The following is a 27,810-nucleotide window of genomic DNA, read 5'->3' as shown; positions in this document are numbered from 1 at the left end:
ATTTTGAATCGCATCGGTGTGACCAGTGACTTAGTGTCCCTGGGAGGAAGTTATAGTTCAGCCATAGGTCCGCATTATTTTTAAATGTTTTTGTATTTCTTGATGTCATAAGAAAAAAGACTAAACATTTTCCTTGATGCTACTTGCAGCTCAAGCAGATTCTGAGTTCCCCTGCTGCAGTGTGGCATAAAGAGATGAAATTTCAATTTTCCCGGTTTCATTTTTACCACCATTGATAAAATAATCGATTTTTTTTTTTTTTTTTTTTTTTTTATTATTGTACAAGAGAGATTTGGATGGTGACCTTTTGTTGAGTCACCTTTTCCTGGCTTTCAGGAGTTTAATATGATCTTTTGCTGCCTATTTGTCATTTTATTTCTAAAGCATGTGATTTTCTGCACTTTGGGTGTCAGTTTAATACAAGGGCAGAAAAATAAACTCACAGAAATGATAAAAAATAGCTGTCAGTATATGTCAACCTGTTATTTTTTTTTCTACTACTTTGGCCTAGTTTTCAGGCTTGTTTGTGGTTTCCGTTTGTAACAACCATTTTTGCTACATAAAATACAAACATAAAGGCAAAAGAGCAAATGGCCAAAGTACTCCCAAGATCTTGATTTGTCTGTCATAGTATTACTATTTCTTACACTTTCAAACACCTTGGAGAATAATTTTTGTTTTGAAAAGCAGTGAGATCTTTAGGAAATGTAGGACCACAAGGATAACTCTTCCCTTTTATCCTACAGGTGGTAGAAAGACTTTTCTCTCTCCTCTCAGACTGTATGTGGGAAACGCCCATTGCTCAAGCTAAACATTTTCATCAAGAAAAAGAGCAAGAGGCAAAACTTCAGGTAATCCAACATGACCTTTCAAGGACAAAAAGCCTGATAAGTCTATTTTGCATTTGGCAGAGGTAATCAGTGAGTTTCTTTATTGCAGAAGCAGGGTGAGCTTGAGGAGGAGGAGGAAGACCTACCTATCCAAGAAGTCTCCTTTGATCCAGAGAAAGCCCAATGTTGCCTTGTGGAAAATGGCCAGATTCTGACTCATGGGAGTGGTGGCAAAGGTTATGGCTTGGCATCAACAGGAGTAACATCAGGCTGCTATCAGTGGAAGGTATATAATTGGTCCTGGGATTCCTGAAGGGTCTTTCTATAGTTCATTGCTACTTTATTGTTTGTAGCAGTTTATGAAAGGGTTTGACTTGATTGTGGATTGTTGGGCTTCTTTAACTTGTTCCCGCCTGGCCAATAGGAAAATGACGGCTGAGTGGGACTCTCGTCGATTCGGGTGGGCATCTTATGATGTCCTTGTGTCGTACCTCTGATACAGCCGATGACCGATCTATGTACCGGCCCATACCAGTACCATGTGACCTGCTGTGACGAATCACAGCAGGTCACATGACAATTGTAAACAATGGATGGCTTCCTTTCATACCATCCATTTATACAATTGTGTCACTAGCTGAGATTGGTCACAATGATCACATGCATAAACTGGGCCAATCACAGCCCATCTGTGTCATGTAATTAGCCGTGGCACAACAAAAAAACAGCTAATCACAACAAAAAAACCTGAATGAATCGATTTTCATTCAGTTAAATGCATTATTATAGCAAAGAAATTCTTTGCTATAAGCAATAATATTGTGTAAAAAAAAAAAAAAAATATTGATCACTTCACTTTTTTTTTTTAATTTAGCAAAAAATAAAACCCCAGTGATGATTAAATACCACAAAAATAAGTCTCTAGTTGTGTGAACAAAATGATACAAATTTAGTTTGGGTACAGCGTTACATGACCGTGCAATTGTCATTCAAATGCTGAAAGCTGAAAATTGGCCTGGGGCAGGAAGGGAGTAAAAGTGCCAGGTATTGAAATGGTTAAAGTGGGTTTTCACACAGCCGAGGATGCTGGCTACATGAATCACCCACCTGTTGCCCCTATCCCATTCAGTGTCTGGTGACGTTATCTTCACACCAAGTTTTGCATCAATCTGTTGACACTGTTATTAATACATGGATCCTTCTTTCAGATTTTTTTTTTTTTTAAAGGGAAGCTATCAGGCTAGAAATGTATCAGCTGGTATTGCAAATGTTTTTCTTTTTTAATCTTTATAGTTTTTTTACTACTTGGTTCGTCTGGAACAAATATGGAGCCAGAGATTTCAAATAAAAAGCAAACACCATTGTTTAGTATCAATGACATGGGAAATGCATTATTTTTGTTGGCTAAATATGAATTATTGCATATTATTATTGTGCTTTCTCCTTTTAAACCAGCAGGTGGAGCGTTAGGCTCTTTTTCATGATTACACCCTTGGCTTCTTTGATAGAATGCTTGTTTAGAAAACCCAATAGTTCAAGCAGATTAGGACATGTAAATTAACTATTCAGCCTCAAAGCAGGATGTCTCTTCAGTTAACTCATAGTGCACTATGGATAATTTATCATATAATAAAAGTTTGTTAATGAAACACTGATTGCCTATAGATTGATAAAATTGATATTCAAAAAAAGAATTTTAGCTTCCCTTTGAAACATTAAAGTTCACCTTTACCAAAAAATTGCCTATGCAGATCAGGGCCTTCTGTAGATAAAAACAACCTGCATCTTTGACCACAGTTGAGTAACACCCTTGCTAAGGACATTGCTCAGAGAGTTGTTACTGTTTACCTCCACCGTCACAGGAGTGAGCTCTTTCTCCGATTAAAACCCCCTCACGTGCTCTTTCTCTCCCCTGATGCAGTAACTCTGAGTTCAATGTATGAGAGTTCACTCCTGTCATGGTGAAGGTGAATAGTAACAGCTAGGCATGTTTTCTACCATAATGAAAGTTTTATTCAGCTATGTGAAGTGATGTAACATTCTTTTGCTTCTGCTGTGTGATGAGACACCTAGCTAACAGGTGGGAAGCTTCACTTTTGTCATTCACTGTGTGAGCTTCAAAGAGGGCAAATTGTGCCTGCTTAGCTGGTGCCTCTGTGATTGAAGTGGCCAATTTATTCGCCGTGTTGTAAGGTACGGTATCACAGGTTATGACTGCGTATACAGTTTCCGGGAAAGCATAGCCTGAGAAGCATAAGCACAGTGGACGTGGTCAGCTGACCGAAAGGACATTGCACAGGATTGTGACCAGGGGCGGACTGACCATTTAGCCACTCGGGCACTGCCCGAGGGCCCTGGGGTCAGTAGGGGGCCCCATGAGATGCCCCTGGTACCTTTTCATAGGCTTTTTTGGGTGTGGTTTGAGTGTTGGCAAGGACACAGGGGCCCCATGATTTCCTATTTCCCGGTGGCCCCATGAGTTGTCAGTCCGCCCCTGATTGTGACCCAGAATGAAAAAACCACAGTTGCAAAAGTGACTGCAGAGCTCAATACTGTACCCTTTGTGAGACTGAGATTGAGCTCTGCAGTCACTTTTGCAACAGTTTTTTTTATTTTGGGTAACAATCTTGAGCAATGTCCTTTCATCTCTTTTGGCCAGTTGATCATGTCAACTGCGCTTATGCTTATCAGACGACATTTTCCCGTAAACTTTATACGCTGTCATAACCTTTGATACTGTAGCTGTGAAATGGCAAATAAATTGGCAACTTCAGTCACAGAGACACCAGCTAAGTGGGTACCAACCATTTGCCTTCTTTGAAGCTCAGTAATCTCTGACATGACTCCATATTGCAAGCAGAGCACGCAGTGAATGATGAAAGTGAGGCTTCCCACCTGTAAGCTAGGTGTCTCATCACACAGCGTAAGCAAAAGAATGTCGCATCACTTCTGCTTTCAAACATGTCCTCATTTTCACACCTGCAAATCATGTCGTGTTTCCATTTTCTTGTCTAACCCCTGTATGTATTTAATGTATTCTCAAGATACTGCTTGTAACTGTTTTGCCAATAATACAGGTTTGGAATGAAAATATAATAATAATTGTTCTTTGAACACAGTTCTACATTGTGAAAGAAAATCGTGGTAACGAAGGGACCTGTGTTGGTGTTTCCCGCTGGCCTGTTCATGACTTCAACCACCGCACCACCTCTGACATGTGGCTGTACCGGGCATACAGTGGTAACCTGTATCATAATGGAGAACAGACTCTGACTTTGCCCAGCTTTACCCAGGGAGACTTTATAACTTGTGTCCTTGACATGGAGGCTCGGACTGTGTCTTTTGGCAAGAATGGAGAGGTGTGGAGACATTTACTTTCCTACAGTGTTTCAGACCTTTGAAAATTACTTCTGCATGTGAGAGTACACACTGTGTCACTCTTGTATAATTTTGAGTGCTACCTGTCCTGTATGTTCAAGGATTTAGTGTGGCTAAGGCAGTTACGATTTTTATTAGTGTGAGTCTGCTTGTGATATACAACAATCAGCCATAACTTTACGACCACCTACCTAATATTGAGTAGGTGCCCCTTGTGCTGCCATAATAGCCCTGACCTGTTGAAGCATGAACACCACTAAACCTTTGAAGGTATACTATGGTATCTAGCACCAAGCCGTCAGTAGCAGATCCTTTAAGTCATGTAAATTGGGAGGTGGGGCTTCCATAGATTGGGCTTATTTTCAAGGACATCCCACAAATGCTCAATTAGATTGAGATCTGGAGAATTTGGAGGCCAAGTCAACAACTTGAACTAGTTTTTGTGTTCCTCAAACCATTCTTGAACGATTTCTGCATTCTACTGTAAGAGACTACTGCCATCAGGGAAAAGGTGTACTTGGTCAGCAAGAATGTTTAGGTAGGTGATACATGTAAAGCACTATCCACATGGTTGGCAGGATCAGGACTGGTGCTACCAGTAAGCAAACTAGGCAGCCGCCTAGGGCGCAGCCACGGTCAAGGCCGTCGATAGGTCAGTACAGCCGGCCCTGCTGTAATAGGAATTATATTGTTCCTGGGCTCCATTAGTTCACCACATTCCACAGATGCTTGATTGGATTTCGATTTGGAGAATTTGGAGGCCAAATCAACACCTTGAATGCGTAGTTGTGTTCCTTAGGGAATACTGTTTCCATGAAGAGGTGTACTTGATTAGCAACAATGTTTAGGTAGGTGGTACATGTCAAGCAACAACCACATGAATGGCAGATCCCTGCAGAACTTTGCCTAAAATGTCACCAGCTTCCCATACTGCCTCCTGGTGCCATCTTTTTTCTCAAGTAAGTGACACACGCAGACCTGGCCATTTCCATGTAAAAGAAAACGTGATTCATTAGATCAACGCACCTTCATTCATTGCTCTGTGGTCCTGTTCTGATGCTCACATGTCCATTGTAGGCCCTTTTGGCTGTGGACCCCAAGCAGGATGGGCACCCTGACTGATCTGCAGCTACACAGCCCCATACACTGCAAACTGCAATGCTCATTTTTCTGCTTTCAACTTCAGGGACATGTTTACTTGCTGCCTAATATATCGTACAAAATTTCAGATGCCATTTGTAGTAAGATAATTCCTGTCAGTGGTCATAATTTTATGTCTGATCAGTATATACATTTGTTATTATGACTACTTTTTTGGTTGATGTATTATTATTTTTTTTGGATCAATTACTTTTATTCATACATAGTTCATTAGCAATAATGTATTGTCTTTATACAGCATAAATAAATGTGTATGTCATGTAACCTGCTTTTTATTGACAGGAGCCAAAGTTGGCCTTTGAAGATGTGGATGCAGCAGAGTTATACCCTTGTGTGATGTTTTACAGTAGCAACCCTGGAGAAAAGGTACAGTAGTCCACTCTTTTGTATAGTTTACTGCTGGAAAAAAACATGCAGTGAAAGAGTAGATAAGCATAAAACAGGGATTGTGTTTTCCACATTGTAGGTGAAGATCTGTGACATGCAGATGAGAGGGACTCCCAGAGATCTGCTGCCTGGTGATCCCATCTGTAGTCCTGTAGCCACTGTCTTAGCTGAATCCAGTGTGCAACTGCTCAGAGTTCTTCATCGTACTGAGCGCTGGACTCATTGCATTAACAAGAAAATGGTGGAACGCTTACAGAAGATCAAAGGTTGCCTGAGAGAAGTAGGAGGCAAGCTAAAGAAAAGTCGTTCTGTCCAGAGTCGTGAAGAGCATGAAACACGAGATGAGAAAGAAGAAGAGAAAGGGAAACACGGCAGACATGGACTGGCTGAGTTGGGGGAAACACAACTCAAGACCCTTTGTGTGGAAGTATGGCCTGTTCTGGCTGTCATTGGAGGTGTCGACACGGGACTTAGAGTGGGTGGCAGATGTGTTCATAAACAGACAGGTCGACATGCCACTCTTCTCGGTGTTGTGAAGGAAGGCAGTACATCTGCTAAGGTTCAGTGGGACGAGGCAGAGATTACCATCAGGTATGTACATCTCTGTGCTGAAGCTTCATAGGTGCTGCTTGCATCCATGTCCTTCGTTTTCAGTATCTTCTGTATGATCATGCATTGGCCTGGAAGAGGCACTTTTTTTTCAGCTGTCTGTGGACATCTGCTCCTTAAGCTTTGACTTTCACAAAGTTTTCAGTTGTCCTAGCTCTAGAGTGATTGCAATAACTTGAGAAGATATTCTCTGCATATTGTGGATACATATGGAATGGGGCAACTCCAGCCTTTTGCATGAAAAAGGTTTGAAAACCTGCCTTGTAAGGTTTTTTGTTTTTTTATTGCTGTCTGTGTCTTCTGTTCCCAGTGATTTCCATTTTTTTTCTCTGTCCCATTGTCACAGTAAAACTAAGTGGAAAACTCCATTGTGAGGCCACAGACCGAGATAAAAACCTGATGGAAGTGCTCACCCTTCCTCATTCTAGTTAAAACTAAAATAATATTTTGGTTACAGTTGAGTTTTAACGTGCAATATGATATTCCAGCCAACCAGTGTGCCTCAACTATGGAAAAGTATATAGGAATTCCAACAGGGAAGAAATCATGTATACTCTTTGATGAGAATAGAAACTTTCTAGAGAACTTGCAGTGCGTGTGTATGTATGTGTGTATATGTACATATGTGTGTGTGTAAATGTTTGTCTATATTAGAGTTTTTCTCTTCTGATTACCTAATTGGTACTCTGTGATTGCATCTACAGTACTTTCCTCAGTAGCAGCCAGCATTTTTAAAATATCGATTACCGAGTAATCCTGAGTTATTTTTAAAGTGGTTATAAAGCCTGAACATTTTTCACCTTAATGCACTCTTTGCATTAAGCAGGTAAAAAATTATTTGCAGATAAAAAATGTTTAAGCATCAGTATCGCCCCTTCACCCTACCCTTTTACTTACCTGAGCCCTCATTTAATCCATCGTTGCGCCTGTCTGCAGCTCTTCTCTCCCCATCAGTTCTGGTTTCACAGGCTTTGCTGAGGCAGTGGGAGCCATTTGCTCCAGTTGCTTTCAATCAAAGCCAGTGATAAGGGAGTGGTGGGCAGAGGCTGCTGTCTGTGTGTATAGATGCAGACAGAGACTTGGGAGCTAGCTCGCATGACTACCCCCATAGAAAGTGGCTTTCTATAAGGGTACTCACCAGAGAGGAGGAGCCAGGCATGCCAGTAGGGGACCAGAGAAGATGAGGTTCGGGCCTCTTTGTGCAATGTGATTGCACAGAGCAGGTAAGTATAAACCTGTTTGTTATTTTAAAATATGCATTTGCAATCACTTTAGGCTATCTAATTTCTTTAAGCATTCCTGTCATGCATAGCTAATACATGATACAGTATGTCTCCAGCGTACTTTGCTGTCTGTGCTATTCTCCGGTCTTTGGCTGCATTCTGTTTTAGACTTTTCTCTTATCCTCTCTATGTCACTGTCTGTCTTGTGTCTACTGTTCTTGTCTGCTCCTATCTCTGTGGCACAGCACTTGCTCTGATATGCTTCCTGTGTGTCAGTGACTTGGCAACTGTGATTGTATCAACATAATTTCCTGTATTCTCCTCTTGTCTATCCCTCACTTGCCTTTTCCTGTGTCGTTCTAATTTTTTTCTCAACCAAAGCTTCCCAACTTTTTGGTCGCCTAGTGACACACCTCTCTACAATCTGGAACCTTGTGATCCCCCACCTTTTGATGTGGCTCGTTTCCGTGGGCTGACTGCCTCCACCCTACTTGATCTTACATACCTAACAGGCATCCATGAAGACCCTGGAAAGGTCAGTGCCAAACGACACGAAAAGAAGCACCGCCATGAATCAGAAGAGAAAGGAGAACAGGAACAGAAGGGAGATCCTGAGAACACAGATCGGACATCAGAGGAGAAAATCAGCAGCAATTTAACGTCAAAATCAGAAAATGAGTCGATTGGTCTTTTGGGAGACAATGCAACCACTGATCAGCAGCATCACCTTATTGATGGGAAGCGGAAAAGTCATGACCACATACCAAGGAGCCATGATATTGCTCAATCTGAAATCAGGGCTGTTCAACTGTCCTACATAAACTTGGGAGCCATGAAATCTCTTGGAGTGCTGCTTAGCTGCAGTAAATATGCAGAACTTTTACTTATCCCCAAAGTGTTGGCTGAAAATGGTCACAATTCAGACTGTGCCAGTTCTCCTGTGGTACATGAGGATGTTGAAATGAGAGCCGCCCTGCAATTTCTGATGCGTCATATGGTGAAGAGGGCGGTTATGCGTTCACCTATAAAGAGAGCCCTGGGGCTGGCTGATCTTGAGAGAGCACAAGCCATGATTTACAAGTTGGTGGTTCATGGGCTTCTGGAAGAGCAGTTTGGTGGCAGGATAAGACCAGGTATTTATTGTATACAATGTACAGTATATAACTTATTATTTAGCTGCATTTCTAAACCTGTTTGTTTTAAGGCTGTTTTTTCTTACTCCACCAGTACACTTTGCAGTTGTACAAAACATCTGGGTTGACCTACAAGAATTTACAAAGATGTCAAGAGGTCATTTCTGTCCAGTGCCAGGCATTTTCTACTGCTCAGCACTGCTCTTACCTGGCCAGGGTGTCCGATAATTCTTCACCCTAGTAGAGGGATTTCTCTTTTTTATTTAGCAGCAGGGACAAATTTATTATAGCTTGATCTTATTTCAGGACCACGAGGGTGGGCAGGATCACTGTAAATCCGTATTACACAAAACAGAACGAAGCCTTTTGAGTAACTGTTTTCTTTAAGGCTAGTTTACATGTGCAATTAATATCTTGCAAATGAAATTTAACCACTTGCTGTTATTCTGCTCATTAAGCTGGGGCTATACATGGCACTTTTATTAGCTCATTTGTGCTTACTAGCAATTAATCTATAGGAGAAGAAATTGATTACTCAATAAAACAAATGTCTCCTGTTAAATAAGCTACATAAGTAGCACACAGTCACTAGCGCACGATTGCATAATGCATCGGTCATGTGCGATTGTATACTGCAAGAGGCTGCTTGTGTAGCCAACTTCATAGAGAACCATTTGTTCCGCATGCAATTGGTAATCCTAAGGATTAATTGCAACTGATATATTTTAGTACCATCGATAAGCTACTAAAAATCTCAAATGTAACTCGCCTATTCAGGTAACTGCTGCCAATCGATTACATTATTCCAAGAGAACAAGAGATGAACATACAGTGAAGGAAATAAGTATTTGATCCCCTGCTGATTTTGAATGTTTGCCCACTCACAAAGATGTGATCAGTTTAAAAATTGAATGGTAGGTGTATTATAACACTGAGAGAATAGCAACAAAAAATTCAAAAGAAATGCATGTCTAACAAATGATGCACTGATTTGCATGTTCATGAGGGAAATAAGTATTTGATCCCCTATCATTCAGCAGGATTTCTGGCTACCAGGTGTCTTTCATACAGGTAACAAGCTGAGATTAGAAGCAGTCTCTCAAAGGGAGTGCTGCTAATCTCATTTTGTTACCTGTATAAAAGACACCAGTCCACAGGCGCAATCAAACAATCAAATTCCAAACTCTCCACCATGGCAAAGACCAAAGAGTTGTCCAAGGATTTCAGGGACAAGATTGTAGACATACACAAGGCTGGAGTGGGCTACCAAACTATCGCCAAGCAGCTTGGTGAGAAGGTGACAACAGTTGGTGCAATTGTTCACAAATAGAAGAAACACAAAACAACTGTCAGTCTCCCTAGGTCTGGTGCACCATGCAAGATCTCAGCTCGTGGAGTGTCATTGATCATGAGCACAGTGAGGAATCATCCCAGAACTACACGTGAGGATCTTGTCAATGATCTCCAGGCAGCTGGGACCACAGTCACCAAGAAAACAACTGGCAACACACTACGTTGACAAGGATTGAAATCCTGCAGTGCCCACAAGGTCCCTCTGCTCAAGAAAGCTCATGTCCAGGCCCATCTGAAGTTTGCCACAGAACATCTGAATGATGCAGAGGAGGACTGGTTGAAAGTGTTGTGGTCAGATGAGACCAAAATCGAGCTCTTTGGCATCAACTCAACTCACCGTGTTTGGAGGAGGAGGAATGCTGCCTATGACCCCAAAAACATCATCCAACTGTCAAATGTGGTGGAAACATTCTGCTTTGGGGGCGTTTTTCTGCTAAGGGGACAGTACAACTGCACCGCATCAGAGGGACCAAGGATGGGGCAATGTACTCTCAAATCTTGTGTGAGAACCTTCTTCGCTCAGCCAGGGCATTGAAAATGGGTCGTGGATGGGTGTTCTAGCATAACAATGACCCAAAACACACAGCCAAGGCAACAAAGGAGTGGCTCAAGAAGAAGCACATTAAGGTCCTGGAGTGGCCTAGCCAGTCTCCAGACCTTAATCCGATTGAAAATCTGTGGAGGGAGCTGAAAGTTCGAGTTGCCAAATGTCAGCCACCAAACATCAATGACTTGGAGAGGAGTGGGCCAAAATCCCTCCTGAGATGTGTGCAAACCTGGTGGCCAACCACAGGAAATGTCTGACCTCTATGATTGCCAACAAGGGATTTGCCACCAAGTACTAAGTCATGTTTTGTGAAGGGGATCAAATACTTATTTCCCTCATGAACATGCAAATCCGTTCATAATTTGTTAGACGTGCATTTCTTTTGAATTTTTTGTTGCTATTCTGTCTCTCAGCGTTACAATACACCTACCATTTGATTTTTAGACTGATCATTTCTTTGTGAGTGGGCAAACATTCAAAATCAGCAGGGGATCAAATACTTATTTCCTTCACTGTAGCCCCTGTGTATTTTAGCCCTTAATGTGTATTTGAAGCTAACTTGTCTCATTTTATTTTTATATATGCAGTCATGGCTAGAAATTTTGGCACTCCTGCATTTCTGTCAGATAATGCTCCACTTTGCCCAGAAGATTGTTGCAATTACAAATGTTTAGGCATTCTCATGTTTATTTCTTTTGTTTGTGTTGGTATGACACAAAAAAGTGGAGAAACAAAAAGCTAAATCTTACACATTCCATGCAAAACTACAAAAATGGACTTGACAAAATGATTGGCACCCTCAATTTAATATCTGGTAGCTCATGCCTTGGAAAAATAACTGAAATCAATTGCTTCCTGTAAACACCAATGAGTTTCTTACACCTCTACTGGAATTTTGGACCACTCTTCTTTCGTGAACTCTCCAGATTTTGCATATTGGAAGGGTTCCTTTTCCCATTTGCTGTTTTGAGCTCTCTCCACAGGTGCTCTATGGGATTGAGATCTGGACTCATTGCTTGCCAGTTCAGTACTCTCCAGCGCTTTGTCTTAAACCATTTCTGGGTGCTTTTTGATGTGTGCTTTGGGTCATTGTCCTGCTATAAGACCCATAATCTCTGATGGAGACCCAACTGTCTGACGCTGAGTCCTACGTTGCACCTCATAATTCTTTGGAAATCTTCAGATTTCAAAATGCCATGCACACGGTCAAGATATCCAGTGCCTGAAGCAGCAAAGCAACCTCAAAATATTTATGAACCTGTCAGTATCCATCGCAGCGTGTGGCTCGGCGCAGTGTGCTGATTCGCACAAGCATGCGGGCACTAGGTCCTGGGCGGCTGCGACGACGGCTGCACTTGCGCATGCGCACTTGGGATCGCGGGCGCGCGCCTGGCACCAATGACAGTGCAGGGTGCGCTATTCAAATCCGCTCTGCACTGACACTGGTTGCCGTATGGTCTAATCTACCTGCTTCTGTGTACCTGTTATTTGATTGCTGCCGACCCTGCTTGATCCTGATCTTATACATGTAAAAATGATGTAGCGCTAGAACATATATACAATATATTCACACGGTCACCCGGTGGGATAACTTATGTCTCGATATTATCAACGTCCTACAATAGTGAGGAAATCAGCATGTGCACAGCCAAAATATGTGAAGTCCTTAGTGCACACAATAGAACACTGCAAACTAATCCACACATAAAAATCCAGTGATCCGTGTCACATTCCTCTTAGGCATGCAAAATAGGGGAATGTGTATGAACCCACAAACCCTCGAATGTGATCCTAGAATGGCTAGAGTGGCCTCTCACCTCCAGCCTGCAACCCTACAGGGCCACAGCGCTTAATGTAGACTCACACCCACAAGACTGGGGTAGGCTCCTCTTAATGCTGGATCATAAAGATGTCTCTGCAGCTTCCACCTCTCCTCTGATGTCCTTGCGGGCCAGTAAGCCGGATGTGTCCCAGCTCAGATCCCCATAAGATATAAAGACATATCCTCCATAGTGTAAAACTGTTTATTAAAAGTCATAAAAACGAAGAAAAACACACTCACATGGGCCAAAAGACAAATCGCGTTTTCCCCATATGCTGGGTGTAAGCATAGACCTCAGAAGGTGTTCCAAAATGGCGCCACGCCGGAAGTGCGTCACCACGTCAAGCCGTCGACGCGTTGCGTCACGTGACCTCGTGACTTCATCAGGAGTCCTGATGAAGTCACGAGGTCACGTGACGCAACGCGTCGACGGCTTGACGTGGTGACGCACTTCCGGCGTGGCGCCATTTTGGAACACCTTCTGAGGTCTATGCTTACACCCAGCATATGGGGAAAACGCGATTTGTCTTTTGGCCCATGTGAGTGTGTTTTTCTTCGTTTTTATGACTTTTAATAAACCGTTTTACACTATGGAGGATATGTCTTTATATCTTATGGGGATCTGAGCTGGGACACATCCGGCTTACTGGCCCGCAAGGACATCAGAGGAGAGGTGGAAGCTGCAGAGACATCTTTATGATCCAGCATTAAGAGGAGCCTACCCCAGTCTTGTGGGTGTGAGTCTACATTAAGCGCTGTGGCCCTGTAGGGTCGCAGGCTGGAGGTGAGAGGCCACTCTAGCCATTCTAGGATCACATTCGAGGGTTTGTGGGTTCATACACATTCCCCTATTTTGCATGCCTAAGAGGAATGTGACACGGATCACTGGATTTTTATGTGTGGATTAGTTTGCAGTGTTCTATTGTGTGCACTAAGGACTTCACATATTTTGGCTGTGCACATGCTGATTTCCTCACTATTGTAGGACGTTGATAATATCGAGACATAAGTTATCCCACCGGGTGACCGTGTGAATATATTGTATATATGTTCTAGCGCTACATCATTTTTACATGTATATGATTATTGTCTGCCTGGTATAAGATTGGATGTTAGCAGCTGCAGAATACTTTGTGCATACCAGTTAGTATTTGCGTGTACCTGCATAAGAGCGCAAAAGGATTTCTCTTATTACAGTGATCCTGATCTTGCTGACTTCTCCTGCCCTGATCCCTGGCCTGTTTGACTTCTCTTTTGGATACCCTCATTGGATCTGACCTCCTGTTGTTACTGACCCGGCGAGTGACCCGACTATTCTGTGCCTGCTGCCTTGTACCGCGCTGTCCCCACCGTTACCGACCCGGCCTGTCTGACCACGCTTCTGCTCAGCCATCCATCTGTCCTGCACGGACCCATCTGCCTTTTCACGTCAGGCTCTTCTCCAGAATATACCTCTGGCAGTTCCCTCTACCACGGGTGGGTGTACTCAGGGGCCACGACCTGGTCTCTGTCTGCTGCAAGTCCATCCCCACCATCAGGGGCCCTGGTGAACAAGCAGACTGGGACTTAGAATCCGCGCTCTGGAGAATCCTATCCCGTGGGTTGCTAGAGGTACCGCCAGGTGGTGCATTACAGAACCTCCACCATGCTTGACTATATTCCTTTCTTTAAAGGCCTCATTGCTTGTCCATGATTTTCCACAATTTTTGTTCTCAAATCCTCAGATAATTCTTTGTTGCTCTTTCTCTTTTCCATTCTCCATGTGGCACACAGAGACACACAACAGAAAGTTTGAGTCAATTTTTCACCATTTTAACTGGTTGTCGTTGTGATTTCTATATTGTCAGCACCTGTTGACCGATACAGGTGAGTTTAATTACAAATTACAGGAGCATCACAAACTTGGAGTGCAATTATTTCTTACAATTTTGAGAAGGTGGCAACATTTTTTTCTAGTCCATTTTTAGGGTTTTGCATGGAATGTGTCAGATTTGGCTTTGTTTCTCTACTTTGTGTCAAACTAAGACAACAAAAGAAACATGAGAATGCCTAAACATTTGTAATTGCAATATTTTCTGGGCAAAGTGGTGCATTATCTGACAGATATTGCCAATAGTGCCAATATTTATACACACATTTATAACGATCTGTGTAACCACTATACTTTTGCAGTATCTTTCCACATTAGTAATTTCTGTTTCTTTGTGTATTATTCCTGTGATCCAGATTTAGATCAGCAGGCAGAGGAAAGTGACCAAGTCCAGCAAGCCCAGACTCCAGTCACCACTAGCCCATCTGCTTCCAGCACCACATCCTTTATGAGCAGTTCCTTGGAGGACACCACCACTGCCACCACACCTGTGACGGACACTGAGACTGTGCCAGCATCTGAATCCCCAGGAGTCATGCCGCTTAGTTTGCTAAGGTACAACAAGGGATATTCCTTTCAGAGTCGATTACTTTCATGTTAAGAGCATGTTATATATTCATCCATCACTTCTAACTCATTTGCTTTAAAATAGTTGTAAATCCTTACATATACCCACTAAAGTGACTATCCTTGGGTTATACACAGAGATGAAAAAACCCTACTAGATAGATGGTTCCATGTTTTTCTGCAGTCTTCTGAACAGGGGAAGAGACAGCAGAGAGAAATGACACTTTCTTTGGATTGAGGCTAGTATGCACTATAGAAGTATATGCTTTGGAAATTTTTCATGTTAGTAGTTTGCTCCGCCCACCCGGCTGCATCATTCATTCACAGAGTTCTGTAAATGAGAGAACTACAACTACCTTTGTGGCCAGCAGCTTGTAGTTCTCAATGGACTACCAGGGCTCTGGCGAACGCTCTATCTAGTTCATTGATTCTTCCTGTAATTTTGTAACTGCCTGCCCGTATTGGAGGTGCAGGCAGACAGCTATACAGACAATCTGCAGGAGCCTGAGATTGCAGCCGTGATCTGCTGATTGCGGGTGCAGTGCTTTACATGCTCCTGATAGAACAAAAAAAAATTAATAATAATAAATGCACATTTTTTTTTTACCTGCAAAAAAAATGCATTTAATATTTTTTTTTTTTTTTGGTGAACTTATCTGTTAAAACAGTAAACGTGCTATATTTATCTGCTCTGTGCAATGGTATTACCTCCTCTTTTGGGATCCCCTGCTGACGTTTTGCTCCTCTTCTTTAAGTGCCCCCATTGTAAGCAGTGTGCTAGGGGGGCACTTATGCAGGAATGTGCCTGAGCCGGCTGTGTGCATCCATAGATATGCAGCATGGCTCAGCCCCGCCCCCTGCTTCCTCTTCACAAGGTTTGATTGACAGCAGCAGGAGACTATGGCTTTCACTGCTGCCTCTGTTTCCTGTGAGCTGAGGGATAGTGAACATCACTACTGCAGATGGGCACATCATTGGATGAAAATTGTAAATCATTGCTTGTCTAGGCAAAGATTTGATATCTGCAGTGTAATGTCTGTGTCATCTTTAAAAGGCTAAAGAGTTATGGGATTGTTTTATATAATAGTTCTTTTTCTCCATAATCTCTAAACTGCATAGACTGAACCACACAAAGTCAGTGTTGGGGATTATTTCTACTGTTTTATTTCTACTGTATCTCCTTACTGAAAGGGGAATCATCAACTAATGATTTTAATTCTTTTTCCATTTATTTCTATAGGCAAATGTTTTCAAGCTACCCTACTACTACAGTTCTGCCCACCCGTCGTGCACAGACTCCACCAATCACATCGCTCCCCACATCACCCACAGATGAAGTAGGAAGAAGACAGAGTCTTACATCTCCAGACTCTCAGCCATCAAGGCACACCAACCGTACAGGTAATAGAACGATTCCCTATATTTATGATAGTGTAGCTGGTGGGTTTTTGGTCATGGCATGTTGATCTTCATATTTTCTTCATTGTAAGACTTCTTTCCCTTAGAAGAAACACAGATCTTTTTTTTTATCTTTGCACTTGTTTCTCCACAACACTTATATGCCCTCACAGCACTTAAAGTTCTTTTAAAGCCAAAACTTTATAAATGTACATTTTTTTGCAGGTAAAATGTGTATTTAGTATTTTTTTTTTTCTTGGGAGCCTGTAAATGATTGCACCTGCAATCAGCAGATCACAGGTGCAATATCGGGCTCTCACAGACTGTCTGTGTAGCTGTCTGCCGTACCTCCGATACCTGCAGGCAGTTTTTTCAGTCCAGGGTGCTCAATGGACTACAAGAGTGCTCACCAGTGCCCTCGCAGCTCATTGCGAACGACAAGCCGGCAGCTGCGAAGGATGATGGTGCTTGTAGGCATTCATTCACAGAACTCTGTGAAACCATGATGCAGCCATGTAGGCGAAGCTTCGCACAGCAGCACTCTTTTTTTAAAATTCTGACAATGGATGTGGGGAGAAGATCCCTGGCCCGCTGTCACTGGGAGGGGGATCGGGAAGAGGCTGCAGGAGCAGGAACATGTTACGTGTTCCACCCTAAAAATGGGTGGAATATGTAACATGTTCCCAAGGTGAACTTATTCTTTAAATACCTGACTGTTAGTTCCCTACTTTATCCATTTTAAAAAACTGTTTAGCTTTAGTTATATTTTAATTTTCTCTCAGTTATGTATGTCAGTCTTCTGTTAGAAACATTGCTGGGTATTTTTTGTATATAAACTTTTCTAGTTAAAGGTTTTAAGCATCTGGATAGCTTTTTAATCTGGTATCTGTTACTGTCACATGATAACATATTAGTGCATTTTTTTTGTAATGTAGTGGAAAGAGGAAACTTTTTGAATGATTTGTCTACCAAATGTTTTGGACATTGTCACGGGTACAGATCCCTGTGACAGCCAGGGTTTTCCCCCTCTGCTCCGTTTAGCTGCTGGGAATGAATAGAATTACCCAGGTACCCAGCACTGTTGTGTGGTGGTGGAAAGAGAGTACCTACCCCTATGTATGCTTCAAATCACAACTTGAAGATTACATAAGTCTCCTATCTTTGTTCCTTATAGCTGAACACAATGAAATGAGAGTGACAGGTAGATGAATTTCTGCAGCTTTAGAGCTTGGACGTTAATTCAACCTGCTGATTTGTCCTACATGGACAAACTACAGACTCACTGTAACTTGTAAATCACTACATTTTTATACTTTGTGTATCATATTATGGCTCATTTAACTGTCTTAAATGTAAAGGCCTGTACATTCGGGCTGAATATTGGCCAGTCGATAGAAACCAGCCGACACTCGACTCATGTGTACAGCAGCCTGTCCAACAGAAGCTGGGCGAACGGGCATGCTGGAAAACCAGCATCTGATCAGTGCTGGCAGCAAATGGCAGCAAGCACTAACTGGCGTATTCTGGTGGGGGGCAGTCCCCCTGTCAGAATACAGTAGCTCGGCAGGGAGATCGCTGTGCTAACTTCGGATAGTTAGTACAGCGAGCTCCTCCTCTTTAGTTTTTTTTTTTCGTTCAGCCCGCTGGGTTGAAAGAAAAAAAAAAAAACTGGTAGTGTGTACCCAGCATAACGGTATTTGGATAATGAGGGAGAATCCCCACAAGGGTTGCTGAACAAATACAGACATTGCTGAAATTCCTTATGTAAATATCAATAATGTGTATAAGCCATTTTGTGGCCTAAATCAACATTCTGCCTGTCAACTCATTTGCAGATCCAGAAGTTAAAGTAGAGTAGGAAAGTAATTTAAAGAGAAGTGAAGCAGCTGGAAATGAGCCACCTGTCAGATTTCATTGTTTTGTTGCGTAGTGAGTGAAACACAAAGCCCAACTAGTGACTGCCCTACAAAGTGCCTTATAGTAGCGTCATTAATTCCCTGTGAATATATTGTCTTCATCCGTTAAAAGATTAAGTACACTTTAAACCACTTTGATCAGGAATAGTTGTAACAAAATTGATCATTCCAACTACTCTTTCATAATTAATATTTTTCCCTAAAGATATAGTATGCTTTTTATTATTTAAAAAAAAAATGTTTGTAGTTTTACTTTTTTTTCCTATTTGTCACCACAGCTTCGTCGGACCCCAGCAGCCGCCTATCCACATCCCCTCCCCCTCCTGCTGTCGTTGTGCCTCTTCTAGAAATGGGATTCTCCATCAGACAGATCAAAAAAGCCATGGAAGCTACTGGTAATTGTTCTCTGTCTTGGATCTGTTACCCACCACAGAGCACGCTTTGTCTGCAAGATCTATTAGCACACACCACAAGGGAACATAGAGGTTACTTTTTAAATGTTTGCGGTAATGTATGCAATAAATGTTATTAGTATGTCAAAATTACTGTTAGAACAATAGGGGCTGTAAAATGTTCCAAAGTGTAGTCAGAGATTTTTCTAACACAGACATATATTTTCAGTACTGAACTTCATTCTTAGTTACACTGTTGCTGACTGATGCTTTTTAATGCAGGTTTCTGTTTATCACTTTCTATTGTGTTCTTTGCACATGGTTACCTTTTAGGTGCAAGAGAGGCTGACCCTCAGAACATCACTGTACTGGCTATGTGGATGATAGAACATCCAGATGATGAAGAGAGATATTCAGGGAGGCCCAATGAGCAGTGCCAGGGTGGTGATGTTTCAGGAGCTGGGGGTAAATCCAATGATGTGGTTTTCACAGGAGATATTTCCTCCACTGACACCCCAGAATTGGAAGAGTGCTTTTGTGAGAGGTAAGTACAGGCTATTTAATGAGTCAAGGGCATGGAAAGCCACTGGTACATAAAAAAAAATATTTTCTGCTTAATGTATTGTGAATAAATCTTTCACTCTTATAGTACAGTATGATGTACCTTGGCCTTAATACTTGCAGGCCCCAATGCATGGTTTGGATTTCCCATGCTTTGCACTTTACTGCCCCTCTGCAGTGTTAAAGTAGCTACAGTCCTTAAACCTACAGAACTCTGCACTTGGTTGTGTAAGATGTCTAATTCATTAGCTTCACTGTCAATGCATTTTGCAGAACTGGAAGAGAACATGTAAAGATAGAAATATTGAAGATGATGTTGCTAATGTGTTGCAAGGTACAAGCACATGACTTCAGACTTCATTAGCTGAATGCTTGTTTGTCTTTGACTCACCAGGTAGCAAAACAAGGTCACGATGACCGTCCTAGAAAGTACATCTGGAAAACAAGTCCGCAATGTCCCTTCTTATAATTCTGTGCTCAGAGATTCATTTTAACCACTATAGATAGTCTACTCCTACGAAACTATAAAGTGCTGTGTTGTCACAGCGGCGAGTGCAGTCCCTACACCTTATCAGCTTGGGTCAGCGCAGGGTCCTATTTGCTATAGATATTTAGCACAGATGGAAAGCACCCCCATTTTGTGGGGTAAAATAGAAATGGTTACACAGGTGCATGCCTACAACTACATCTTTTATTCTGGTTGCCTAACACATTGGAAAATATCTGTAGAGCGCATGTACATTGGCTGATTTACTAGTGAAGAATGTCTAAAATAATTTCCCTTCTTGTTAATAATCCGCATGTAGATTCAGACATTTTAGATATCATTTTAAGAATTCTAGCATTTATTGTATCATTAACTTCCATTTATAGCCCAGACAGCATGGAACAGGCAGAAAATGCAGGAGCTAGCAGTGGAAATCAAACTAGAGGGAGGTCTACAGTTACCAAAAGACAGAAGTTTGATCTGGCAGCAAGGACACTGTTGGCAAGGGCAGGTAAGTTTTTTTCATTGGGCCTATTGGCTATTATTTATTTGAGGTACTTCTATAGCACCAACAATTTATGCATCTATTTACGTGTATATTTTGTATATCAGACCCTGCCCTCAAGTAGCTTACAATCTAAGGTCCTTAACTCACAAACGTACACATACAATTTAGACCAGAGTCTATTAACCTACCAGCATGTCTTTTTGGAGTATGGGAGGAATTCCACCCAGGCACAAGGAGAACATTAAACTCCAGGCAGGTAGTGTCGTGTTTGGTATTCAAACCAACAACTCTAGTGCTTCCAGGCAGAGGTGCTAACCCCTAAGCCACTGTGCTATATGCCAGTGTTTTTCAACCTTTTTTGTGCAAAGGCACACCTTTTTCATGAAAAAAATCACGAGGCACACCACCATTAGAAAATGTTAAAAAAATTTACCTCTGTGCCTATATTGACTATATATAAAGTAATTCTCTTGAATAGGAATCAAACACAAAGAAATTATTTTATAATTACTTTATTATGAAATAATAAAGTATTTTATAATTGGACCCGGGGGCCGGACCAAGAGTAGATGAATGATGTGTATGTGTCATCCATAGTAAGTATAGTAATATTCCCCCATAGTAAGCATAGTAATTAATCCCCCATATAGTAATTCATCCCCCATAGTAATTAATCCCCCATATAGTAATTCATCCCCCATAGTAATTCATCCTCCATATAGTAATTCATCCCCCATAGTAATTCATCCCCCATAGTAATTAATCCCCCATATAGTAATTCATCCCCCATAGTAATTCATCCCCCATAGTAATTAATCCCCCATATAGTAATTCATCCCCCATAGTAATTAATCCCCCATATAGTAATTCATCCCCCATATAGTAATTCATCCCCCATAGTAATTCATCCCCCATATAGTAATTCATCCCCCATAGTGTAATTCATCCCCCATAGTGTAATTCATCCCCCATAGTAATTCATCCCCCATAGTAATTCATCCCCCATATAGTAATTCATCCCCCATATAGTAATTCATCCTCCATATAGTAATTCATCCCCCATAGTAATTCATCCCCCATATAGTAATTCATCCCCCATAGCAATTCATCCCCCGTATAGTATTTCATCCCTCGTATAGTATTTCATCCCCCGTATAGTATTTCATCCCCCGTATAGTATTTCATCCCCCATATAGTATTTCATCCCCCATATAGTATTTCATCCCTCATATAGTATTTCATCCCCCATATAGTAATTCATCCCTCATATAGTATTTCATCCCTCATATAGTATTTCATCCCCCCATATAGTATTTCATCCCTCATATAGTATTTCATCCCCCCATATAGTATTTCATCCCTCATATAGTATTTCATCCCTCATATAGTAATTCATCCCTCATATAGTATTTCATCCCCCCATATAGTAATTCATCCCTCATATAGTATTTCATCCCCCCATATAGTATTTCATCCCCCCATATAGTATTTCATCCCTCATATAGTAATTCATCCCTCATATAGTATTTCATCCCCCCATATAGTATTTCATCCCCCCATATAGTATTTCATCCCCCCATATAGTATTTCATCCCTCATATAGTAATTCATCCCTCATATAGTATTTCATCCCTCATATAGTATTTCATCCCTCATATAGTATTTCATCCCCCATATAGTATTTCATCCCCCCATATAGTATTTCATCCCCTCATATAGTATTTCATCCCTCATATAGTATTTCATCCCCCCATATAGTATTTCATCCCTCATACAGTAATTCATCCCTCATATAGTAATTCATCCCCCATATAGTATTTCATCCCTCATATAGTATTTCATCCCCCCATATAGTATTTCATCCCTCATATAGTAATTCATCCCCCCATATAGTATTTCATCCCCCCATATAGTATTTCATCCCCCCATATAGTATTTCATCCCTCATATAGTAATTCATCCCTGATATAGTAATTCATCCCCCATATAGTATTTCATCCCCCCATATAGTATTTCATCCCTCATAAAGTAATTCATCCCTCATATAGTATTTCATCCCCCACAGTACTATTCCCCCCCCCCCCTTCTAGTAAGCCAAGTCCCCCGTGTCAATTCACTTACCTTTTGCGTTCCTCTCGCTGTCTTCCCGCGCCGTTCGGGTCTTCAGGGCGGACTGTGAGAGGAGCCTAGCTCCCCTCCCCTCACGTTCGGCACGCTGCCCCGCCTACACACATCCTGACAGCCACATCCGCAAGCCGGATTAAAAGGTCCGCGCGGACTTTTGGGGCTGCCAACCGAGAGGAGGCAGGGGAGCGGCCGACCGAGAGGAGGGAGGGGAGCAGGCGCCCGGCACACAGAAGAGCCGCATTAGACTGGGTAAAGAGCCGCATGTGGCTCGCGAGCCGCGGCTTGCCGACCACTGAATCATTAGATTCTAATGATTGGTCTATTTGTGAGCCGAAGCCACATGTTACAGATGAAATTGGAATTTTTCCCACGGCACACCAGACAATATCTCACGGCACACTAGTGTGCCGCGGCACAGTGGTTGAAAAACGCTGCTATATGCCATACCAATAGGAGGGTGGAGAGAATACCTCTCCTCTAAGTTCACTGCATAAGAGAACTAATGCTTTCCCCTGGTTATTTAAACAGCAGCAGCAGTAATGTGGATGTGCAAAGAACTATATTTTACATAAATAATTCAGTGATGGGATGGGATCAGTAAGCTGCAGCAGGTATAATATGAAACACTAGGGAATTACCTCTTTTCAGCTCACCAAAGTGCAACACTGATGGTATTTTCCTTAGTGTGCATTATTTACTTATTTCAGATGTACTCTATTTACTGCAAGCAAATTATTTTGTCAATGTAAAAAGTCAATTCACAAAGTTAAAATATTGCTAACTTGAGGTTGCTGATTACTTCAATAAGGTGTCTGAGGAGGAAAGGAACAGAGGCCCCATGAGATAAAAAATAACACTTGATGATAAAGCAAGGCTTTTATATTTATGTGATTTGAAAGTCTTTTAGAAGAAAATTAATGGGACAGCCATTGCCCTATGATGTGGTTGGAGATCACTGATGTTTAATAAACTTTAATTTATCCACCCACCTCCCTTAATTGGAATCGGTTAAATTTTGTGTCCTGCATATGATCTTTTTCTGAAAATAATTCTAAACTCTAATTTTGTCCTTCTTTCTGCACCTCTTTTTGGTCAGCTGGTTTGTACCGCACTGTCCAAGCTCATCGCAACCAAGGTCGGAGAGATGGTGTGTCCCTGCAGCAGGAGCCCGGAGCCTTGTATGATCTAAATCTGGATGAGGAGCTAGAGATCGACCTTGATGATGAAGCCATGGAGGCAATGTTCGGACAGGAGCTAGCTAGCGATAATGATATTCTGGGAATGTGGATCCCAGAGGTACTGGACTGGCCAACATGGGTGTGTGACAGCAGCTGGAGCTGCTTCCATCTCTGCTCTAATCCCTCACCCCTTGCTTTATTCCCCAGCATGAGATGAAGAGCATCGATGCATGCAGCTTCCAGCTAGAGAATTTGAATGCTATTTATCTAAGTACAAATAAGAATACTAATATTTATGGTCTTTAGCAATAATCAACGTCATTGGTTCCATGAACTGTAATGAAGATAAAATACTAACTACTGTATGAGCATAGTAAACTGCATTTCTCTTACTCTTAGTATGCCAGCTGACGTAACCCTTGTATGTAGTCTTTGTATTGTGTGTCAAGCAAAATGCTGCTTGGTCTCAGACCATAGTAATATGCATGTTCTGCTGAGCTATTCCCTGCCTTATATTTTGAGCTGTTGTTTTCATGCTCACAATTGAAATTGTTTTTTGTTTCCTTTACAGCATGTTTGTGAAACAGATGAACGAGAAGAGATAGTTATCTGTGAACTATGTGAAGCAAGTGTGCTCAGTTTCAATCAACACATGAAGAGGTACCACCCAGGCTGTGGACATAGCGCCAACCGCCAGGGGTACCGTAGCAATGGCTCATATGTTGATGGCTGGTTTGGTGGGGAGTGTGGCAGCGGGAATCCATATTACCTGTTGTGTGGCAGCTGCCGGGAGAAGTACCTAAGTCTGAAGAGCAAGCGCAAGGCAACTACTTCAGAAAAGTAAGTGTCTAAGCTGACAGATTTCTCTTCCATATTGTGCACTATACTTTCCTTTGATCAATAGTTACACCTGACACAAATCAATAGGTAACATGTCACTATAACTAAATCTTATTATAATTTTGAGTGAAAGTTCCTCAAAAATTGGTCATAAATGAAAAATACTCTAGTTCCCAGCCCAGGAAGCTTAGCTCATATGATTTCTAGCGATCAATCAATACTGCAATGATTACTCGAACAAGATTTACATTAAATGGATATCTTTCACTTGTAATTAAAAAAAAAAAAGTTAATAGACCTTTGTTCCTCTTTAAAACCAAAAGAACATTGTATTAGGACATTAAGAAGTAATGGTGGACCCCTCCAGCGCAAACTGTTTTTAGTAGTAGTAATAGAAATAACTGCTGTCTTTTAGGGTCATGTCATATACTAGCGATACTGTGCCTGGCAAATTCTGCAATGTTTCATCCAGCAAGGAGAGAGAACATATGAACAGCTGAGTGTTTGCTTTAACAATTCTGTTACTGAAAGGTTGTTGCCAGTAATGGGATCGCTAATGTGACATGGCCCTACATCCTGAGTTTGGTGGTATTTACTGTTGCTGCGCGTTTTAGTTCCAAATGTAATGTTGCCCCATTTGTCTGAAGATTGATGAACCTTAAAGGCTAAGTTCACCTTCAGGAACATGTTACAGCTGTATTTAGGGTGTAACATGTTCCTAAGCACCCTTTTCCCACTCCCAGATATTCCCCCCTCCCTAATGACAGCATGCAGGGGTTCCTCTCCTCCTCTCCCATGAGTGCAGTAATTGGTGCGTTTAGAGTCCATTGACACTTCTCCAGCTCAGTAACTGAATGTCTGTACAGTGCAGAGCAGAGAGCTGCAGAAGCCATTGATTGCAGGTGCAATGCTTTGCAGGCTCCTGTGGGGAAAAAAATACACATTTGTTTTCCTGCATAACATATACATTTATTATTTTCTTTCTTACAAGTGAACTTCGCTTTTAAAGTAGAATTCCATGTTTATGGTGGCCCAAACGAACAACTCTATGGGCTGTAATATTCTGTAGTAGCATTAGCTACATACAGTAAGCGGCACTGTGCTCCAACAGCAGTATATGCTTTAATACTTACCTGTAGTAGAGTATAATACCACAGAGTGCAGACTCTGTTGAATCCAATCCTCACTCTCAGATATATCCATGGCTGGAATCTTCAGCTGTCATATGCTTGTTTCCCACAGATGCAAGTCTGTCAAGTGCAGACTTTTACCAGCCCCACTCTTATCTCCAGGAACCATAGGCTACCAGCCACAGAGAAAAACCACCATGTATCATACACTTGTACAAGAAAGATGTGTGCCAAGGATATTGGTGTTTGTGGTACCCCATAGACTTCCCAGTCATTCAGAGTTCTATATTGCGCAAGCATTTTTTTTACCTGCTAGCTGTCTGTTGTGACAACATGCCAGAAACAGGAATGCTAAAAGTCAATTTGCCTTCACCTATGGCATTCATTCTTACTGCACAAACTAGCTTCACTGTTGCTACCTCTCGAACGATCATGATTCTGCGACAGTTTAGCTCTTGAGGAAGCAATGTTTATTAGGAAATGTAGCTGTTTCATTTCAGTGATTCAGGTGGCAGTGTTACATGACCCAATTATCACAAGATTGGAAGGCATTTATCTGATGTCTATAGGAAACAACCTAACAATATCATATTGGATACATTTCCTACTAGCTATTTGAAAGTTGACTTTTTAGCACCTTCTTATGCACCATTCTTTGCGCTTTTACACAATATATGTTTAGATGTACACTGGATTTCCACATCCTATGTCTTCTATCAGATCTGAGTACATTTGAGTAATGCCCTCACTATGAAATATAATTCCAGTAGTGTATTAGGATAAGATTTTTGAAATACTTTGTCCTTCAGGTACAAAGGACATGCTCCCGATTTGATTGGCAAGCAAGACAGCGTGTATGAAGGTAAATAAAAATTGTGTTTTTATAAAGAGCGCAGGCATCAGTAACATGTCTTAAGATATATGCTGAATATTATGAAGTGATCATATGTTTTATTATTGATTGTAATCTGTCATTAATCCACATATAGAAGACTGGGACATGTTGGATGTAGACGAGGATGAGAAACTCACTGGAGAAGAAGAATTTGAACTACTAGCTGGACCCCTTGGCCTCAATGACCGTAGGATTGTACCTGAACCAGTGCAGTTTCCAGACAGTGATCCACTGGGGGCTTCTGTAGCCATGGTAACAGCCACCAACAGCATGGAGGAAACACTAATGCAAATAGGTACCTTGGGATATGGGTTGAAATCATCTTCTATTTTTCCAGTGGGAAGGAGGCATAATTCTTGATGGGTGCTGTCTGTGCTTTGGTGAAAATTTTAGTGTCCAAAAACATTTAGGTGTTTGTGTCTTCAGCTGTTACTGTTGCCACTTATTCATTTCTCATTTCCTTTCCAGGCTGCCAAGGAGCTTTGGAGAAGAGCTCATCAGGCCGGATAACACTAGGAGAGCAGGCAGCAGCTCTTGTAAACCCACATGATCGTGTGATGGCATTACGAAGGGTAATAGCTGCTGCCCAAGTCCTCCTGGCACGTACCATGGTGATGCGTGCCCTTTCACTGCTGTCTGTTAGGTGTGTTTTTCCTTTCCTGTCATTGGTATGTTGCTTGCGTTGATAAATTAGTGGGGGTGCATATAAATGAGAATTATTTTTAGCAGTGAGGGAGGAGGAGATTTCCAATGATAGGCCTCCAAAGAAACTGTGGTTTTCCATTGTGCATGCCTACATTACCATTGGATCAAAATGACATGAATAGTTTGAGTTAATTTTTCTGTAACAGCATTTCAGTATTGCACTTCCAACAAAATGGTGTCAGTCTGTGTTAATACATCATGTTTCCATTTCTCCTCCAGTGGGTCCAGTTGCAGTCTTGCCGCAGGCCTGGAGTCTCTTGGCCTGACTGACATTCGCACTTTGGTACGCCTCATGTGCCTAGCTGCTGCAGGTAGAGCTGGCCTTTCCACCAGTCCATCAAACACTTTGGCTAGTTCTGCTGATCGCTCTCGTGGTCTCCACACCAAAACCAGCAAACCCATCTCTTGCCTAGCATACCTGAGTACCGCTGTTGGCTGCTTGGCATCCAGCACTCCTAGTGCAGCTCGACTCCTTGTTCAACTTTGTACGCAGGTTAGATATTTTCTATTTTCTGTTGACCTTTGTCTTTGTGCAAATACAAAATGTTTAGACCAGTGCTGGACAAAGAAATGCTCAATTCAAAAGCCAATACGTTAGGAGACTTGAGAACCTGTGAGGATATGAATATAGGAGCTGTCATTGCTGATGTTTTTGAAGGAGCAGTTTCTCATCCTAAACCTGGCTCTGTACCCTTGTTCTGCATTCTTGTTTCATGTCAGGGACTTTATCACATAGTGAAGGAAGAATCATGATTACAGTATGCTGTTGAAAACCTTCATGATTCTTCGACTT

General features: G+C 41.8%; 1 protein-coding gene across 7 annotated transcripts in view; it reads left to right on the top strand.

Moving 5' to 3' along the window:
- HERC1 (HECT and RLD domain containing E3 ubiquitin protein ligase family member 1) overlaps positions 1-27,810 on the top strand; it is a 199,974-nt gene that overhangs the window by 120,541 nt on the left and 51,623 nt on the right. For 4 of the 7 annotated variants that reach the window (XM_089671440.1, XM_089671442.1, XM_089671444.1 and 1 more), the window contains 17 exons: positions 747-851; positions 940-1,116; positions 3,950-4,189; positions 5,652-5,735; positions 5,836-6,347; positions 7,970-8,721; positions 14,670-14,868; positions 16,121-16,281; positions 18,473-18,589; positions 18,920-19,130; positions 20,021-20,145; positions 23,366-23,586; positions 24,019-24,287; positions 26,227-26,279; positions 26,407-26,607; positions 26,781-26,955; positions 27,237-27,510. In XM_089671440.1, coding sequence (XP_089527566.1) covers positions 747-851; positions 940-1,116; positions 3,950-4,189; positions 5,652-5,735; positions 5,836-6,347; positions 7,970-8,721; positions 14,670-14,868; positions 16,121-16,281; positions 18,473-18,589; positions 18,920-19,130; positions 20,021-20,145; positions 23,366-23,586; positions 24,019-24,287; positions 26,227-26,279; positions 26,407-26,607; positions 26,781-26,955; positions 27,237-27,510 — 3,876 coding nt within the window. The remainder of the gene's footprint in view (positions 1-746; positions 852-939; positions 1,117-3,949; positions 4,190-5,651; positions 5,736-5,835; positions 6,348-7,969; positions 8,722-14,669; positions 14,869-16,120; positions 16,282-18,472; positions 18,590-18,919; positions 19,131-20,020; positions 20,146-23,365; positions 23,587-24,018; positions 24,288-26,226; positions 26,280-26,406; positions 26,608-26,780; positions 26,956-27,236; positions 27,511-27,810) is intronic. The other 3 variants (XM_089671445.1, XM_089671441.1, XM_089671443.1) reach the window with 2 other exon arrangements.

The sequence above is a fragment of the Staurois parvus genome, unplaced genomic scaffold (genome assembly GCF_062004578.1).
Source record: "Staurois parvus isolate SC_StPar_1 unplaced genomic scaffold, SC_StPar_1.0 ptg000105l, whole genome shotgun sequence".
Classification (NCBI taxonomy): domain Eukaryota; kingdom Metazoa; phylum Chordata; class Amphibia; order Anura; family Ranidae; genus Staurois; species Staurois parvus.
This window is presented reverse-complemented; position numbering and strand designations above follow the sequence as displayed.